The sequence below is a fragment of the Corythoichthys intestinalis genome, chromosome 4 (assembly GCF_030265065.1).
Source record: "Corythoichthys intestinalis isolate RoL2023-P3 chromosome 4, ASM3026506v1, whole genome shotgun sequence".
In the NCBI taxonomy this organism is placed as follows: domain Eukaryota; kingdom Metazoa; phylum Chordata; class Actinopteri; order Syngnathiformes; family Syngnathidae; genus Corythoichthys; species Corythoichthys intestinalis.
The window spans coordinates 52,078,038-52,098,413 of record NC_080398.1 but is presented as its reverse complement, the minus strand read 5'-3'; the positions used below and the strand labels follow the sequence as shown (position 1 = coordinate 52,098,413).

At 38.1% G+C, this 20,376-nt stretch overlaps 1 protein-coding gene across 2 annotated transcripts; it reads right to left on the bottom strand.

Moving 5' to 3' along the window:
- Positions 1-2,448: 2,448 nt before the first annotated feature.
- On the bottom strand, positions 2,449-17,339 carry ebag9 (estrogen receptor binding site associated antigen 9). Of its 2 annotated transcripts, none has more exons than XM_057835320.1 (8): positions 17,260-17,339; positions 17,066-17,161; positions 16,735-16,829; positions 16,379-16,460; positions 12,532-12,684; positions 6,655-6,765; positions 4,890-4,981; positions 2,449-4,756 (listed from the first exon to the last, which is right to left on the bottom strand). In XM_057835320.1, the coding sequence occupies exons 3-8, from the start codon at positions 16,815-16,817 to the stop codon at positions 4,639-4,641; spliced, it is 639 nt and encodes a 212-aa protein (XP_057691303.1). In that variant the 5' UTR covers positions 16,818-16,829; positions 17,066-17,161; positions 17,260-17,339; the 3' UTR covers positions 2,449-4,638. The 2 variants fall into 2 exon arrangements, with proteins under 2 accessions (XP_057691303.1, XP_057691304.1); XM_057835321.1 differs by having other exon boundaries at positions 17,066-17,184; positions 17,260-17,316.
- Between the last annotated feature and the right edge of the window lie 3,037 nt (positions 17,340-20,376).

The following is a 20,376-nucleotide window of genomic DNA, read 5'->3' as shown; positions in this document are numbered from 1 at the left end:
AGAAATGTTTTCTCTTAAAATATCTGCATTTGTGAATGAAGAATTTTCCCAGTAACAATATCACATTGAGAACATACACGAAGTTTTAATCCTCTCCAGAAACTCCAAACTTGACTACTCCATTGTCCACGTTGGTACGAGGTATTTATACTTTATAAACAGGTATACAGCCCTCCAAAATATGGAAAATTGTCTCTAAAAGTGTTAGACATTGTTTTTCTCCTCCAACGATTGCTCATCCTCTCAAGGTGACTGCAAGAGTAGAGCAAAAGCTCAAGATTTGCATCACAGCCAGATGTCAATATGCCGGTTATCATGTCAAAATATTACATATAAATGGTAGTGTTGTCCAAACTACTGCCCGTGGGCCAACTGCAGCCCACTGCCCAGTTTTCATTGGCCTGCAGCAAATTATGGAATTATCATTAAATATGGCCCACACAAAGCTTAAATTTTTGCACTTCTAAACTTTTTGCCTAGATGAAGCTAATCACTTACACAGTGCCTCTCCATTATTTTCAAATAAATGTTGAAACCTGCATAGAATTTCAGTATTGAGTGTTATACAGGGGTGAAAATGGCCCGGCTGCAATAAAATGGCTTAAGCAACCACACCTGGGTGAGTTGTGCGGCATGCTGGGAATTGTAGTGTCGAGGCTGGTGGCCATCTTGTCGGGATTCCTCATCCCCTGCCAAGGAATGGAGCACCCCTCCACTACTTACCCCCGCTTGATGCTACTGGATTTTGTTGCTTTTAACCTTTAACTCATTCACTGTCAATGAATTATAGAAATCAAATCCATAGCAATTGGGAAGGTTGGCAATGAGTGATCATGTTTCACTGCCATTGATAGCCATTCAATCTAATTTGACTCACTGCCAGCCCTCCCATGTTTATTGCCGTCAATGGCAAATAATGAGTTAATACTTGACAAAATAAATATGTTTGAAAAAACGATATTTTATGGGGTTTTTTTTAACCCGAATCTGATCCTTAACAAATAAAAGCGGAAGAATTTCAAGTTGGCCCTTGCATCCTTTGATTAGTCTGTAAGCGTCAAAGCAAAAATATTGGACATCCCTTTTTAATGGGATTCAAGGTAGAATATACAGACATATACAGTGCCCTCCATAATTATTGGCACTCCTGGTTAAGATGTGTTTTTTAGCTTCTAATATTTTTTTTTTATTCAAATAATATGGGACCTTAATGGATAACGAGAAAAATCCAACCTTCAATACAGGTGCATTTATTCAGTGGGGGGGGAAAATCCCACATAAAGAAATAATTATTTGACATCAAATAATGTGTGTCACAATTATTTGCACCCCTAGTGTTAATACTTTGCACAACCCCCTTTTGCCAACAAAACAAGGTCTGGGGACTGAGATGACCATGGGAGGAGCTTGATTTTGTGTCTGGTGAACCATTTCTGTGTAGATATGGCCATATGTTTAGGGTAATTGTCTTGCTGAAAGACCCAGTGACGACCCATCTTCAGCTTTCGGGCAGAGGGCAACAGATTTTGATTTAAAATATCCGGGTATTTGAAAGCATTCATGATGCCATGCACCCTAACAAGGTTCCCAGGGCCAGTTGAAGCCTGGGACCATGTGCTTTGGTCAGATGAGACCAAGATTGAGCTTTTTGGCAACAACACTCTAAGTGGGTCTGGCGTGCCACGAAAGATGCGCATGCTGAAAAGCACCTCATACCCACTGTGAAGTATAGGGGTGGGTCAGTGATGCTGTGGGGCTGTTTCGCTCCAAAGGCCCTGGGAACCTTGTTAGGGTGCATGGCATCATGAATGCTTTGAAATACCAGGACATTTTAAATCAAAATCTGTTGCCCTCTGCCCGAAAGCTGAAGATGGGTCGTCACTGGGTCTTTCAGCAAGACAATGACCCTAAACACATGGCCAAATCTACATAGAAATGGTTCACCAGACACAAAATCAAGCTCCTCCCATGGCCATCTCAGTCCCCAGACCTTGTTTTGTTGGCAAAAGAGGCTTGTACAAAGTATTAACACCAGGGGTGCTAATAATTGAGACGCACATTATTTGGTATCAAATAATTTTTTCTTTATGTGGGATTTTTCCCCACTGAGTAAATGCACTTGTATTGAAGGTTGGATTTTTCTCTTTTTTTCCATAAAGGTCCCATATTATTTGAATTAAAAAAAATATATATATTAGAAGCTAAAAAACACATCTTAACCAGGGGTGCCAATAATTATGGAGGGCACTGTACAAGTGTATTTGTACCTCTTGTGATTTTGTAAATTCATCAACTTAGAAAAAGGTACAGGTCTCAAATTTCAATCATAGATGCATTTCCACTTATAGGGACATAATCTAAAAAAAAAATTCGGAACTCACATTGTATGATTTTTCAATAATTTATTTGCAATTTACTGGGGTTCATAAGTATTTGTACCCCTGAGAAAATCAGTGCTAATATTTAGTGCAGAAGCCTTTGTTTGCAATTACAGAGGTCAGATGCTTTCTGTAGTTCTTCACCAGGTTTTTACATACGGAAACTGGGATTTTGGCCCATTCCTCTACACAAATATCTGTCAGGTTTCGGGGCTGTCGTTGAGAAACACAAAGTTTCAGCTCCATCCAAAGATTTTCTATTGGATAGAGGTCTGGAGACTAGCTAGGCCACTCCAGAACCTTGATATCCTTTCTACGCAGCCACTTCTTGGTCAGCTTGGCTGCGTGCTTCGGATAATTGTCATGTTGGAAGATTCAGCCACGACTCATATTCAAGTCGCTGACTGAGGGAAGGAGGTTGTGGCTCAAAATCTAACAATACATTTCACCATTCATCCTCTGCTTTGTCCCCTTTGCCTCAAAGCATGATGTTTCCACCCCATACTTCACAGCGGGGATGTTGTTCTTGGGATTATACTCGTCCTCCTTTTCCCTGGATGGTTACTCATGGGGTTAAGGTGGACTTTTTAAAGGTAAACTGACAGCTCTTTGAGTGTCATAATTATTGCGGATTATCAGGGGTACAAATACTTATGAACCCCAGTAAATTACAACTAATTAAAAAAAATAAAAATAAAACAATCATACAATGTAATTTTTGGATTTTTAAGGCTGTGTCTCAATGAGCGGAGATGCATATATGATTGAAATTTCAGACGTCTACCTATTTTCTAAGTGGGTCAACTTCCAAAATCACAAGGGGTGCAAATACTTCTGCTCCTCACTGTACATTAAGAAGGATGCTGATGGTTTAACAACAAAAAAACTGCTACAAAATTCTGTGGACCAATTTAAGCCAAGTTGATTTTTTACAAAGAAACACCATACCATTTGTGGAGGAAAATGACACAGTTGGCCAACATTTAAACACATGCCTAGCTAGAATACTTCGCTTCCTCAGGGCCTGGAGAGCCTCAGTTATAAATGGAAAACACAAATCAAGTTCATCAAGATATTTTGCAGAAAAACTTAAGCTAACATTTGAGGCTCGAAAAGTGTTGCAACAGGACAAAAAACACAGGTAAATTGACATGTTCTGGAGTGTGCTATTGTGTCAAAACCTCGAGAGCTATTCACACCAAACAGCTTGTAGTTTAGCCTAAAATCGAGACAGAACCATTTCTCTAAACTCATGAGAAATGGTCCAAGTGTCCAAAATTCTTCCAGATGACTGGGCGCATCAACGACGGGTAACATTTGGTTGAGGCTATTGCTCCATAAACAGGTTGAACATATGTGTCAATGCAAGGATTTACTTTTTCTTTACCGTAATTTTTTTTTTTTTTTACATGTATGTGTATATATATATATCATACACTATACATGGAAACAACTTTTGTGTGGTATTATTGCAAAACCACAATCTGTTTATTGTTGTAATTTTTATACCTTTTATGATAAAGATATGCAGACATTTAAGAAATTCCAAAAGATTCATATTTTTTTTCCTTCTACTGTAAATTGCCTATTTTAGCAGCTACCCAAAACCAATTCCTGGAAGGAAAAAAAAAGTGACATACCTTTCACAGCCTAATGCTCATGTTAGCGGCTATGATGTTACCATAGGAACCCACATCTTAAATCTACAGAGTACATAATGCTCATCTTTAATTGTTAAATTTGCAGAGGTACAGTGCAAGTAATCATTGGGGGGAAAAAAGATTTTTAAACAATGATGAATCATAAATATAAAAACAATTCGGCAAACTAATGTCACTGATAAACAGTGATTCTTTAAAAAATAAAAATACACAACTTTGTCCCTTGTAGGTAGAAACAAGACCAAGAAAATTAATTGTACACCTTATATGACCAAGATGAGCAGTAGAGGTTTGAATTTATTTACACAGCTTGAATAGAGCCTGTGCTCACTAGCACATATGCCTAAAATACACTGGGGGCATAGAAATTCTGGTTCTTCCTTAAGGCCAAAATGTCAGAAACATGGGTTAGTGAGAGAACCCAGCGATGACTCATTGCTGCTGAACAAAAACAGACAGGAATGGCTGCTGGATGAGGACAGGTGACTGAAAATGTAGCAGAGCAGCATGAGAACTTTGGATGGTTTGGTGAAACTCGTAACTGATTCAATGTCTTTCCCTTGTATTCCTCTGGCCCAAAACTGAGCATTACCAAAATGTTATGAAAGTTTAACAGCCATTTTCTGTTCTTTCTTCATCATCCTCTGGGCCTCTTTCTCCATCTTCTTCCTCTGCTGTTCCATGGACCGTTTTTCTCTCTCAGCCAGCTTCTGTTGTCTGTAACAAGAACAACAGCGTTGTAAGATGTCTTTATACTGTATGATAAGCAAACACATTTCTCATTTTAGAAAGTAGTGTTGAACAAGGACATCTGCTTTCTGAAGGTAAAGTACTTCAGTAGATATTTTACCTGAGCACCTCTTCTGCTTCCCAGGTGGCATCGGATTCATCCTCCCAGGCATTCGTGTCCCCCTGCCAATTGTCCATTTCACCAAGCTCAGCCTGCACAAAATGATACAAATGCATCAATGTGGATTTGACAGCATAAATACAACAAAATTCCGGTAGTTTCAAAATATGTCGATGAATTTTTGTCTGAGAGTTTCAAGAGATTTCGAAAACATGTTTTCTGGAAGGTCTCTCTTTAACTCAGTGACGCAAAATGAAAATGAATAAATGGGGATTCCTCCTGTTGGCGGGCAGGAATGGATTACTCGAGTATTGTGTTTGCGGCCTATAAGGCGGAGAGCGGTGTGTGATTTGCACGGAACCTTAACGTGGGTTTACCTAACCTCAACCACACCCCTGTCTTGCATGCACCAGACATACAGCTGGAGTGCACTTCCAGTTTTGACGTGATCTTGTTCTGGTGGCCCCTAAATAGTGAACAGCGCTATCTGCTGGTATGGAAGGGAATTTATGGCTGTCACTTGACTTTGGGCAGTAATTGAGCATTTCGCTGAGCTACGGGAGGATTTTCTTCGAACTGCAAATTTATATGCAAATTCAAATTAATCTTAGCAAATGCAATCAGATCTAGAAGAGTGCACTCGTAGCCACATTTATTTGTTTGATGGGTAAGTTTTGTATGTGGAAAACAAAATGCATTCTTTTTTCATTATACAGTGGTACCTCGACAGACGATCGCTTCGACACACAATCTTTTCGAATCCGACGTAAAATTTGTATCGCCATTTGTTTCTACATCCGACGACATGCTCTAAATACGGACGCATGGCAGATTTTCTTCAAGAGGAATAAACATGGGTTCCAACAATGCTAGTGCAGGTGGTGAAAAAAAGGTTCAGTGAAGATAGATATGAAAGATAGAAGAAGATTGAAAAAAAAAAAAAAAAAGAGCGTGGGGTGAGTATCCGGGATATGGCTCGCTTAATAATACACCCGTAGACGGTCTATGACGGTCCTCCTCCGTTCGCCAGTCTTTATAAGTTAAGGTGACAATTATTATTGTGGTAACATCACCAAAGAAATCGCCAACTTCGTCAGGTTTTTAATCATTTATTCCATCAACTTGTGCCTAGTGTCCCCCGCAGCAAGTAAACAAAGTGGAAGTGAAACTAAAAAGGCTCAGTCTATCAAGTCAGCCACGTGATGCGTTCAGGTACACCACGCAAACGCATTAGCCACATTACAACCTGGTTTGTCATATTATTACAGGTATTATTATTATTATTATTGCTATTATAATATTTGTATTCCGATTTTTATTCATAATGTATTTGTTTTGCTCTTTGTAATTGATATTTGCAATGGTAACATCAATTTTTATTGAGAATTTAGTGTAGGTTTTCGGGCTGTGGAACACATTAATGGAATTATAATGTATTCTTATGGGAAAATCCTGCTCGACATAACACCATTTCGACTTCGACAAACAAGGTCCTGGAACGAATTAACTTCGTATGTAGAGGTACCCCACCCCCCGGTTGAATAATAATGTCATTTGCAAACCACACTTTTTTTTTTAGGGGCAAGATTCTGCCACCATAGACTTGCCCTGACATACATTATTATCATTATTAACGTGTTTGGTCAAAAATTCAAATTAGGAATCGGATACAGTTACTGGTTTTAGTACCCAATAAGAAAACTCATGTATCTCTCAGGCATAAAGAGAATGAATGCCAAAGCTTTAGAGGTGAAGGATAACTCACTGAAGGTGGAGAGAAAGTCATCATATCCTGAGAGGCTGCCAGCCTGCTGGAGAAACCTGCTGAGCCATCGGGCACCAGGAAGTTGAGTGGTTCTCTTTTCTTCAGCACAATCTACAACATGGGAAACGGAGACAAGGAAAAGTTTATTATGACATTCATAAATGCATTAAAAAGCATAAAAAAAATTAAAAAAAATTCTGATAAATTGCACATACAGTACTTGTGCTATCATAGATTTTTTTTTTTTTTTTTTTTTTTTTTTTTAAATCAGGCTAAATGTCAGGAATAATGAACAATTTTCAAAGTGATTTAATTTTGAAATGACATCAGAATTTCCCAAGAGTACTTTAGTTTGAGTCTTTGGATAGTTTATTATACTTCAGAAGAAAAAAAGGTCTTAATATCTCAAATTTAAAAAAAAAAAAGAAAAAAAGAAAAAAAGAAAAAAAAGCTAAATGACAGGAAATATGAGGATTTTTCTAATTTTGAAATTACATCACAATTTCATGAGAGTATTTTAGTTCAAGTCTTGAGGTAGTCAAGTATGCCGGGTATTTAGATCGGTCCTTGGATATCGCACAGATTTTTTTAAATTAGCCCTAATTAGTCCAGGCTAAATGACAGGAAATATGGAAATATGAGCAATTTTCAAAGTAGTTTTATTTTCAAACAAACAACATATCAGGTTTATATGAAAGTATTTTAGTTTGAATCTCGTGGTCTTTTAATATACCTTAGAAGTGGATTATTTCTTGTATTTTACAGATTTTTTTAAGATTAATTTTTTAATTCAGGCAAAATGACACCCATATTAGCAATTTCAGAGTGTTTTTATTTTGAAATCCCCAATCATTTTTATATTACAATACTTTAGCTTGTTTCAAGGGGTGCTCCAGTGCCCCCCTAAAGGAGACCCACTATAAGTTAAGTCCCTGTTTTTTTTTGTTTTTTTTTTTGAATATATATATTTTTTAAATATAGGGACTTGCACTCTGAAGCCACCTTGTTGCTTTACCGTAATGCACATAATGCAAACAATGATGCAAATGAGGGGGAACTAGCTTGCCTTTACCTTGTGGGAGGTGGCCTGACCGCAGTATGACACTACTACTAATCTCCTTTGGGATTTTTATGGAGCAACAATTTATTATCTGAGATCGACTAGTTGACGTTAGAAACTTTGACAAACGTGACAGCTAAAATTATTTCATGGTTTCACATTCAGGGGAAGAATGCAATAATGAAATTAAAAAAAATAAAATAAATGTTGAAATAAATACATCATGAAATAAATTCAAATTGAATCAAAAATTTTTTTTTAAATAAATCAAATAATAAATATAAATGGAAATAAATGTTGAAATAATTAAATAAAAATTGAAATAAATAAAAATTAAAATAAATCTATATTGAAATACAAGCATTTTAATTACACATTTAATAATTTATTTGTGTATTTAATTTTTGCACTCCTGGTCCTCCATGGATAAAACCTCTCCACATCTATAAATCTTGCTGAAATTAACATGTACACAGACTAATTATACATATTTATTGGCGTTAAATATAGGCTGTATTGGCTGAGCCAAAATTGTGTTGGTTCGTTCCACTGAAATGGATCTACGTGACCTCTGCATTGTAATTTACATACGTTGCTAATTACTACCAAAAAAAAAAGTTCTACTCACGGTTTCCAGTCATTTTTTAGTAATTAGCGTTTTCGTGTCGGTCTTTTTTTCCCACGTGGCGCAGTGATATTGATACGGCGGAGTCGTATCGTCAGTGTGTGAAGCCATTTTAGGTCACGTGCACCAATAGGAGACGAGGACTGTTGCTATGCGCTTCGATAAACAAACAATATGGCGGCGACCGTGCCAAGCTACAACACGAGCGAAGATGAACCAAAGATAAGAAAACCGCATTCGGAATTTAGTCAAAAGGCATCGAAACGATGCTATATGCATCTCTCAACTGTCCAAGGGCGAAAAAGGGCAGGAATTTGGAAAAAACGTGCAGAGCCGGCGTGGTTGCGTCAGACAATGGCTTTCTTCCCAGGCTCCGTCGAAGGATCTTGCTGAAAATGCGTCGACTGGGATTTTTAACGACATTCACTACAGGTAAGCCACACGCACGCCTTTACTACAAGGTTAATTGTTATTAACTTATGCTAAAAAAAATCTTATTTAAACTAGTGTCGTAACGATACCATTTTTTAGCCCAGATATCAATACCACTTTGTTATAAAATGTATATAGGGTACAGTGTGTCGAAAGTGAATCCAGTAGAACTTTTTATTGCATACCAGTTATGGGTGACAATGGCTAAATAAACCTTTTGGCTCAAGAACATCAAGCTGTAGTCAATAAAAGCCCTGATACTGACGTGGCAGTGATTGCTGTTAGTCTGCAGATAGATTTACAGTGTAAATTGCATTTTTTCACAGGAGGAGGCAGCAGAACGAGGACTGACGTCTCTAAGGTCTCTGCAGCTCCTGGCACTAGTGTGTGTTCAGCACTCATTGGCATCCATACATTCACAGGTTGTGACTCTGCTTGTGCCTTTCATGGCAAAGGCAAAAAAAACCTTTTCTTTTGCACGTCATAAAAAAAGAATACCTGACTGGGTTTGCAAAGCTGGGCAGCAGTTTTAAACTTGACCTACAAACATTTAACACGTTGTGTAAATACGTGTGCCACCTGTTTTGCCAGTCATGTGCCAAAAATGATGCCAAATGCAGATCTTTCTGTATGGCCTCGTCAGTCTTGCCAGAACATTCTATTCCCCCCAAAACTGATGCTCTGTACCAACATTGCAGGACAGCAGACTATCAAGCAGCAATTATGAAACGTTGTCTGACAGTTAAAATGTGTGCCCCTTCACCCATTGGGAATGGGTGGGACATTGAGGATGGGCAGTTGGCAGTGACATGGATGACTAAAAATCCTGCCCGATACTGTTTTGCAAGTAGTCAACTGTAGTTGAAAGGCAACCAATTGTGACATGGGAAGATGTTCCTGTATGTCTGCAAAACTTTCTTGTACTGATTTATATCGGTGCCAAGCATGTGAGAATGTTTCCAAAGAAACAGAAGACACTTGGATGGGATGATGACTTTGAGTAAAGCGATTTTGAGGAGTAATGTTGTCATGTACAGTTTTACTATTCTTTTATTTCTATTTTTTTAAATTCGTTTTTCAATATTTGTATGTGTAATAATGTGTATTTCTATAGTATGAGATACACATTTATTTAAACATGGAAGTACCAACAGTACTATACTTGAATGATTCCAACCTTTTGTGTATATACAGTGTGATTGAAAAAGGCTGTGCCAAAATCAAAATGCCATGTCAAAAATGAAAAACATAAAAAAAAAATAAAAAAAACTACCTTGGACAGATGTAGGAAGTAACTAAGTTTAATTTCATGTTTTCATAGTACTCAAATATGGCCATCACCAGCAGCATGGACAACATCAAGTTGACATGAGAATTCCTCCCTCCCGCGTTGATTATGTAATCTTTCATGTCATCAATATTCGCTGGAAGTGGTGGAACATACACTTAGTGTATAACATACGTTATGTGCCATAAAGATGGATAACGAACTTTGTCTTTAACATACCAACACGTCCAGCAAGTACTGATGATGTGAAATATCGAACAACAGTCGCAATCAAGACAATAACTGCGACATGCACACGTTTGAGAGGAATTCTCATCGTGGCTTGATTTTGTCCGTGCTGCTGGGTGTGCTCACATTTGAGCACTTGTGAAACATGAAATAAAACTTGGAAGTTATCGTCAACACGTGTCCATCACTTCTTTTGTGATGTCTTTCATTTTTTAAGTATCACCTTATGATTTTGGCACATTATATTTTTGATCACCCTTTAATTTTTTTGTCTTATTCCATTTTTGCCATGATTCACATCTAGGAGGGTGTGGTAGCAATTGGGTTGATTTTCAGCTATTTATGATCATGGCGTGCATTTTTTATTTTATATATTTCATTGCATAGTAGGTTGTGATATTTTTAATATGACACATAAGCCTTTAGCTTAATTCAATATATATTTCATTGTGCTGGGTGCAAATCATTAATGTTGAAGTGTTTCCTTCAAGAAATTAGCTACATTTCTCATTCTGAATTCACCTATGTGTATACTAAGGCACCAATACTTGTTTCAAATGTTTGGTAGATGTGTTTATGACATTTGATAAAGATTTTGTGTTGCCAGAATTAATATAACACTTAAAACAAGCAAAAACAGCAACACTAGATCTGTATTTTTGTGTATTCACATCAGGATACATTTCTGGCTGGTGACTAAGTTAGGAGGGTATTGGCTTTGAAAAAATCAATTTTCTAAGCACTTTTTCCATGGTCCCAATAAAGCCATATTTCCACAAGCTTGTCCATTCGCAGCACTTCCTGGTCAACTCTAATCTTTTAATGGACGACGGTCTCACAGAAGAAGTTGTAGCTGTCAGTGAAGGGTGTTTCAGTTCTGAAAAACACGCACACACACATAAACCATGTGAGAACTGTTTCATCCATATCATATTTACATAATCTTCCGATCCAAATTATATAGGCTTGTCTATTCTGCCATTTTTTCCTGAATAAAATTATCAAATAGGTTTTTGGAACTACGGTTAAACAGACTAAATACTATGTTATTTGTCAATCTAAACTTTTTGCTCAAAGTTAACAATCTAACATCATAATAATGACCGCTACAGCCCAGAACTCACATTGCAAGTCTTAACTTCATATGTGATCTGACCAGAAGCCCACAACTCCCATAGTTATTCACAACAAAAGGCGTGCGTGTGGCTTACCTGTAGTGAATGTCGTTAAAAATCCCAGTCGACGCATTTTCAGCAAGATCCTTCGACGGAGCCTGGGAAGAAAGCCATTGTTTGACGCAACCACGCGGGCTCTGCACGTTTTTTCCAAATTCCTGCCCTTTTTCGCCCTTGGACAGTTGAGAGATGCATATAGCATCGTTTCGATGCCTTTTGACTAAATTCCGAATGCGGTTTTCTTATCTTTGGTTCATCTTCGCTCGTGTCGTAGCTTGGCACGGTCGCCGCCATATTGTTTGTTTATCGAAGCGCATAGCAACAGTCCTCGTCTCCTATTGGTGCACGTGACCTAAAATGGCTTCACACACTGACGATACGACTCCGCCGTATCAATATCACTGCGCCACGGGGGAAAAAAAAGACCGACACGAAAACGCTAATTACTAAAAAATGACTGGAAACCGTGAGTAGAACTTTTTTTTTGGTAGTAATTAGCAACGTATGTAAATTACAATGCAGAGATCATGTAGATCCATTTCAGTGGAACGAAATCCATTTTCTAAGCACTTTTTCCCATGGTCCCAATACAGCCTAATAAGTGCAGAATTTTCTTGAAGTTACTTATTGAAACTTTCAGTTTCAATAAGATGATCAGTCAAGCTAACCTTCAAGAACAGCAACAACAAAAAACAACCTTTACGGTGTAGTCAGAAAAGAATTTAAAACTAGGCGGTCAGGCACTTCACCAATTCCGTCACGAAATGTTATTGTGGCTAGTAACTCAAACGTGCTAGAATTATTTTATACTGTGTAGCCACAATAGCTTGGATGTTTCATGTCCCTGGGGTAAACCTGAGTACAGAATAAAAAATGGACGTAGCAAAACAAAGCTATGTTTCTATCCTGGACATTTTAATTTTGATCATTCTTAAATGGGTTATAAATTACTGGCAGGGCTTGTGTTATTGAAAAAATACTAACCACAGATCACAATTTTGTCAGTTGATAACTAATTGAAAATGAGAAGAACACATGATATAAGACTTCTGTGCGACTGTAGATATACCTTCTGGGTTTTTCTGATGGTTGGTGCCATGTCTTTGAAGTAGTCAGGCTCTTCAATCTCAGTGGGTTGAGCGGGAACATTTCCATTTCCATCTTCAATTTTAATACTTGTTGGAGCTTCTTCATCCCATGAACTCCATTCTTCAACTTCTGGCTGTGGAGCATTAACAGCACAAAATCAACTTAACACAAAGACACAGAGACATTGGTTGTCACTATGCCAATTTCGTCCCTTCTTGACCAAGGATACCAAAATGCCAGAAAACCTTATGTTTGATAAGATTATCTTTATGTGTACATATGTCCCAATAATAGGGCCCAAAACGGGGTGATCTACGTGGTCCAGATTTACGACAAAAAATCTTGAAGCACAGGACAAATTTTTCACCAAGTGCATCCTAGCTGAAAGACTCTTAATGTAAAAAATTAATAAATGAAAAAAAAAAACAAATTTCTACTGTTTAATAGCTTAGAAAACCACAATAAAAGCCAATATTTCCAGGAAGTAAACAAGATTTCGGTTACCAGACATTTTTCAATGGCACAACAGCCAATGAAATGAAGTACAGTGGTACCTCAACATACGATCGCTTCGACACACTATCTTTTCGACATCAGACGTAAAATTTGACTCGCCATTTATTTCTACATCCGACAACATGCTTAAAATATGACGATTTATAACAGCGCCGAGTTTCTTTATTTTCCTGCAAGTTGAACGCACGGTGGATTTTCTTGTGAGAGAAATCAACATGGGTTACAACAATATTAGTGCAGGTAGTGAATAAAGGTAAAAGGTGAGCCTTACACATCAACCACGCGGTGCGTTCAGGTACACCTCGTTTTGCTGTGTAATTGCTATTAGCAATAATACCAGCAGTATTTATTAAGGATTTAGTGTAGGTTTTCGGGCTGTGGAACGAACTGATGGAATTATAATGTATTCTTATTGGAAAATCCTGCTCTACATACGACCATTTCGACTTACAAACAGGTCCTGCAATGAATTAACTTCGTATGTAGAGGTACCACTGTATTTCGGATAGTCTGCATTTGCTCGTGACATCAGTTATACACACACAATTGGCTTGGCTATTGCTATGGTGAAGTTTTGTACATGCCAGTCATCACTTAAACAGTCTTATACAAAAAGGCTGTGCCATGGTGTTCAGCTGTACGGACAGGAAGGCGGGTAAATACAATTTACAATTTCTTTCTGAAGAAATGCCTGCAAAGCAACGTGACACCTGCCAACTTTACCAACTTTAAAAACGTATTTTTGCTTCTTTCTTTTTTTTTTTTAATTTGTTTTTTGTTTTCCAGTCACATGTTAATTTGAGCATCCATTTCTAAGCAGTGGAATCAAACTAGCAAACTATGTGACAATGTATTAAGAACAATACCCCCCAAAACAGAAAATAAATCAAACCATACATGCAAACACAAAAAATCATACTCAAACACACAAACAGTACCTCGTCGGTCCTAAGATATAGACCCTACTCACGTGACGTCACAGCCACGCCCCGGCGCCATGTTGTCCGTATACTCGTCATGTTAATGCATTAGCGCTTCGTAAATTCCTCCTATTATGGCGTGTTTTTCTGCTCGTTAACATTAATAATCAAAATGGTGAAGTCGTGTGTGGCGGTCGGTTGCAAAAACAGAGAAGATAGACGGAGAGACTTGAAGTTTTACCGTATTCCGAGAGACCCGGAGAGGAGACCAAAATTGACTGCTGCAATTCGACGAGAAAACTGGGCTCCAAACGACTACCACAGATTACGTAGTAGTCATTTTATATCTGGTAAGATGCATTTAATATATATTTAGAGGGTTTTGGGCTGACAACAACAATTAAGATCATTGCTAGGCTAATCGCCGACAACATACACTCAGACGTTGTGAATGAACTACCTGAAAATATATAATTATAAGGGGATAATCAGACAGTTGTCATACAATTAATTTACAATTTTACTATTGAGGTCAAAAGCCAAAAAATAAATTCAACTAGGGACAATCTGGAGTAGTGCTTTCGCACTTCATATTTATTACATATTATATTTGTATGTAGTGAGAGTGCTATCGCTAAACCATATAAACATTAAAAGCCCTAGCTCCATTGACAAATGACATGAAATACATTAGACTTGACAGTGGATGTTAGCAAGAACAAAAGATTTTGAATTGAAAATTTCGTAACTCACCTTCCCGAGCACACGATAGATTCCTGCCGAATTTTCGTGGACGAGGACCTGTTTTACCCAACCAGCTACGAAGTATTAATAAGCCTCCAAGATCTTAAAGTTTTTCAAACTTTCGTGAGAATAGGCTGATTTTGTGTGGACAAGATAGTTGTAAATATCAGGGTAGCTAGCAGATGTCAGGCAAAGACGGCGAAGACAGCGGGTCGAAAAACATCGATTTAGGCATCAAATATGGATCTGGCGAATGGATAAACTGAAGCTTTTCCACATAACGCCTTTTATGCAACGCATCCAATGAGTTTACAGCGTCATATAACACCGGGGCTTCCATGAATTGCTCTATAACTTGCACGACTAATTGAAAACAATGAGAATAAGTCTAAAAAATACGGACAATATGGCGGCCGGATACAGCGGCACGTCATTTTGTGACGTAGGTGAGTAGGGTCTATACTGTATATTAGCATCGTGTCTCCGCAGTTCAGCAGCAGCAATTAGTCCCACACAGTGCTCCCCAAAAATCAGAATCCAATGCTGTACACATAGAAATATATGAACCTTTGGGTCCAGCGGAAGGAGCAGTCTCATACCGTACGTCACTAACCGAAATCTTGCTCCCACAGTGCTTTAATTGGTGCCAATGAGACATTTTGTAGACTACAAATTTGGCCGTAAATATTCAATAAACTGCCTTTAAGTGAAGGTAAAGGCATTAGAAAGGTATCCAAAGCATTCTCCTCTGGCAAAGCAGGGAAACAGGCGTTCAAACTGCTAATAAAACTGCGCACTTGCAAAAATCTAAAGAAATTATTCCGAGGAATACCAAATTTTGTCACCAGTTGTTCAAATGTCGCAAATGTATTATCGATGTAAAGGTCCCTAAGCCTGCAAATACCTCTAGTAGCCCAGGAAATGAAAGCATCATCGTATATGGATGGTTGAAAAGCCGGATTAGCTACTATTGGGGCAGAGAATGAAACAGCCTGAAGCCCCAAGTGTCGTCTGAACTGGTTCCAAATCCTTAACGTCGCTCGAACACATGTATTTCGTGTAAATGATGAAAAAGGGTTTGCAATAGAGGAGTGAGCCAAGCAAGACAGTGTCGCAGGTTTGGATGACCTCGCCTCCATTTCCAACCATACTGGACCCATCAGCTCGCTTTTGTTCAAACTGAGCTTATAGCCTGATAACCTACGGAATGTTGAAAGTGTTGTTAAAATGGCAGGCATAGATCTTGGGAGCTCAGAAACATACAGCAGCAGGCCATCATTTTGCTTCTTTCTAACCTTGTTCAAATCCATCAATGTTTACGTCCTGTGCTCTAACAGTGCCTACTAATGTCGAAAACTATTGCGAGGGGTGCACAGTGTTAAGTGTTGAGCTTGCCGAAGGACACTACACACAATACAACCAAATCTGGGACATGTCAGGATTTTTTTTGTATCTCTATGTGTGGTGTCTTTCATAGATAATATACGGGGGAAATAATAGTGAATGAAAAAGATCGTACCGTACATTCGTTTCAATATGTGTGAATTTGATCATTTTGCAAATATGAAAGTAAACCTACAGAAAATCACGTCCTTGTATTTTCTAATCGGACTAGAGTATTTGGTTAATTCACAAACAACTACAAACCTGTTTTGGTATGGATGATGAGAAATCCACCGTGGTCGGGAGGGTTATTTGATCCCCACTGAGCTTCCGGCCCCTTCCAGTCCTTTATTGCCAAACAATAAGAAAACCAATAAATTTAAAAAAGGGGTAAAAAGCAGAAACAAGGCCAAAAATAAATTTTGAGCTTTAATTGCGAATAGTTTACACTAAAATCAGAAATGAAAAATGAGAGAAAATGGATGGACATCTATGAAAAAAAAAAAACCAATGGATTAACTATGGGTAAATCTTTTCAATTATGACACCACAACACCAACAACTAGTTATCATATTAAAATATCGCTACATTTCTTTTATATTTTATCTTCAACACTTACCTGCATATCAATCTCTTGAAGAAAGACAGCAAACTGGCTAGGCATGTGCAGATTTTGAACAGACGAAATTGAGTGATGGCCATGGTGAAATTGATCTGTTGGGGGACGGGCAAAGTTATTATAATTTAAATGGTTACAGGCCTTTAACAAAATACGGTATTGTTGTATCAAAATCCCACAATGCAAATAGCAAAGCATCGAGTGTGGCAAAGGCAATACCGAGTAGTAACCAATCGTAGAATGCAACGTTTGTGTCCTTCACGTGTGTCCAGTCAACTGTGTCTTTCTCAACATTCGTTCATAATATAATACAGATACGGGCAAAAATTACCGTATTCAAAGCTGATGTTCCCTTTATGCTGCTGACGAGACAAGTTCATTTATTTGCCGACCGTTGCTTGCTAGCTTAGCCAGCAGAAAAGCATGTCTGTCCAAAAATAATTAAATAGTCTTGATGAGTGTGAGGAAATTTGCAAGGTACTAAATTGCCACCAAGTCACAACAAAGACCATAAGAACAACATACTCCAATTTTGTTTCATGACAGAACTCTGATGTGTCGCTGCTCATCTCTCTCACGTAGGTGCCATCTTGGAACTCTGCTGGGAGGAGCAGGAACAAGGAAATAAAGAGATTGCGCTGCGTTCAGTGGTTGAAAAAGTGTCGGAGTTTAGGTCGTTCAATACTATTTTGCAAAATTAGGCATGTACGTGCCGGTATTTGTACTTGCTTATTATTTATGGAATTGACAGAGTTTAGTGTTGAATATTTTTTGTGCACATTAACACAAGCTGATTTTATTCTCCAGACAAATGTCAAACAAATTGTTTGCTCATTTCCCCACTCTCGCCATGCAGAAAGATATGAAGGACCAATGCTGCCAAAATTAAAAATAAATAAATAAATAAACGAACAAATAAAAATGAAAATGACCATGAATACAACAATAAGACATCAAATCCAATACAAATATACATGTGCAAATATAAAATGCAATTGATTTAATACCAATCAATGAATAAAATCGCTTTGTTCTCAAATTTATTTCATTGTCGGCATGAACATGCCGAAGGAAAGGTTATTCAAAACGGGGGTGTTTTTGGTTTTTATAGTCCTTTTTTTAATCTTCACTTGTATCTATTTATTCATTTATTGATTTTAATTTTGGCAGCTTTGGTCCCCCATAGAAAGAGGCCACCCCAAAGACAAAGATATACTGCAAATCCCTCGACAATCAACTCATAGAATTCTGCTGTCAGTTCTCTGATTTAAAAAAAAAATTGACAAGTCATTTCAGTTTGTCAGAAGACCCTGAAACATCACTGGAGGAGCTACAATTGTAACTGATCGATCTCCAGTCCGGCCCCTCATTCAAATTTTAGAACCCAATGTGGCCCCCGTGTCAAAACGTTTGTCCGCCCCTGCAATAGAATCTAGAGAAATGGTTCTGTCAAGATTTTAGACTCAACTGCCAAGTTGTTTGGTGTGAATAGCTCTCTTGAGGTCATGACACAGCACCTCACTAGGACACTCCAGAACACGTATATATGTTCTTCTGAGACCTGTTGTTGATATGCCTGTGTTTTGGATCTTTACCCTGTTGCAAAACCAGACCTTTTGAGCTTCAACTGTTAGTTTTAGTTAGGTTTTTCTGCAAAATATATTTTGATGAACTTGTCAATTTGTCTTTCCAGGCCCCAAGGGAGCAAAGTGTGCCCACACCACGATGTTTCCTCCACAATGATTCACATCTGGACTGGTGATTAAATGTTGGTAGTTTGTGCCATTTTTTCTCCACAAATGGTATTGTGTTCCTTCATAAATGTTCCAACTTGTCTTAGATCAGTCCACAGAATTTTGCCACAGTTTTTGTTTGTGCGTTAAAGAATCAGCATGCATCTTAGTACATATTCTACCTTGAATCCCATTCATCACAGGTGCCCATACTTTTTTCACCGAAGGCCATTTTCAGACCAATCAAAGGATGCAAGAGCCAACTTGAAATCCTTCCACGTTCATTTGTAAAGGATCAGAATCGAGTAAAAAAGATTGGTTTTTTTTAATGTGTTAATTTTTTTCAAGCATTAACTCATTAGTTAAAATCGGTAGATATGGGAGGGCTGGAAGCGATCGAGTCACATTGGATTGGATGGCTATCAATGGCAGTAAAACACGATCACTAAATACCAGCCTTCTCAATTGAAATGGATTTGATGTTTATAACCGTCATTGGCAGTGAATGAATTAAGGGCTACAAGAAACTAAATAATCCAGAGGTATAAGGATATTTCAATATACTCAGAGGCGTCGCGTCCCATTAGGCAAGCCAGGTAATTGCCTAGGGCCCCCAGCCAGCAGGGGCCCCCAGAGGGCCAACAGATTTAGCACACGCAGCTTTACTGCACTATCGCAGCGACAAGTGCGACAGTGCCAGTAAAAGCCTTGTGTCTGAGTTCCCTGATGCGGCCCCTTCACTCGCTCTACACCCTCCACGTGACTCAGAGTGAGAGTGTGCGGTGATTTGGCTTTTTTTTTTTAAATTGGCGTAGATCCAAAATGAAGAGAAGTTATCTTTCTGGACACGACAAAAGAAAGGGAAAAAAAGCAGAAGAGAAAAAGAAGTAAGACAGCGGTGAGTGTACTATGTTATTGTAGTTTTATGTCCTAATGTAGTAGAAGCCGGGCACTTAGAGTGTCCTAAAAAGCACTCTATAAGACCGAGGCGTTATTATACTTTTATTAAATATGCTATTGCTCCAAGTCGAACTGTAACCCCTTACTTGCACACGCTCGAAGGGCCCCATGTTGCTTGTTGCCTGGGGCCCCCGGGGACCCTTGCTACGCCCCTGAATATACTGTATATATTCACACTACTGAAACAAACTTTGCAGAACAAAGACAAAATGTCCAGCGACTGCAAAAAAGTCAAAGAAATCACAACCAAGATAGCTCAATTTATCACATTAGATTATCATTATTATTATATATTTTTAAAAATGTTTTTAAGTTTATTTTTATACAAAACTAAATAATGAAAGTATAATAATAAAATAATGGAGATGCACCATTTAAGTGACTAACTTAATCCAGTGGAAAAGATGAGAGGTGCAACAGATTTTAGGCTGAATTTAAGATTATTGTCTGGGCCATATTCAATGATATTTTTATAATAATTTGCAGTGGGACCTAGTTTGGACACCCCTGTCATTCATATTTAATTTTTAGACATGATAACAGACATGTTGGCATATGGAACCGTTGCTAGTCTTGAGCTTTTGCAGTCATCTCGACAGGACACCAAATCTTTGGAAGAAAACAATGTCCAACACTTTTAGAGATAATTTTCTACATTTTGTAGAGCTATATATCTGCTTCTAGAGTGCTGACCTCAACTAGGTAGAAATGCTGTTGCATGACACGTGAGCCGTTCAAGGAATCTTCTTGTTGTACACTTGCAAGCAATATGATTTTCACATATACAGAAAGAGTGGGTCAATTCTCCAGTATCAATTTGATCGGCTTCACTTCACACTTTAGGCCCAGATTCTCTTTCCTCGCGACATGTTTGAGTACAGACTCAATGCAGATGATGCACCTTGCTCCTCCAGCTATTTGTTTCGCCATGCTGTCACGAAGTCCACAG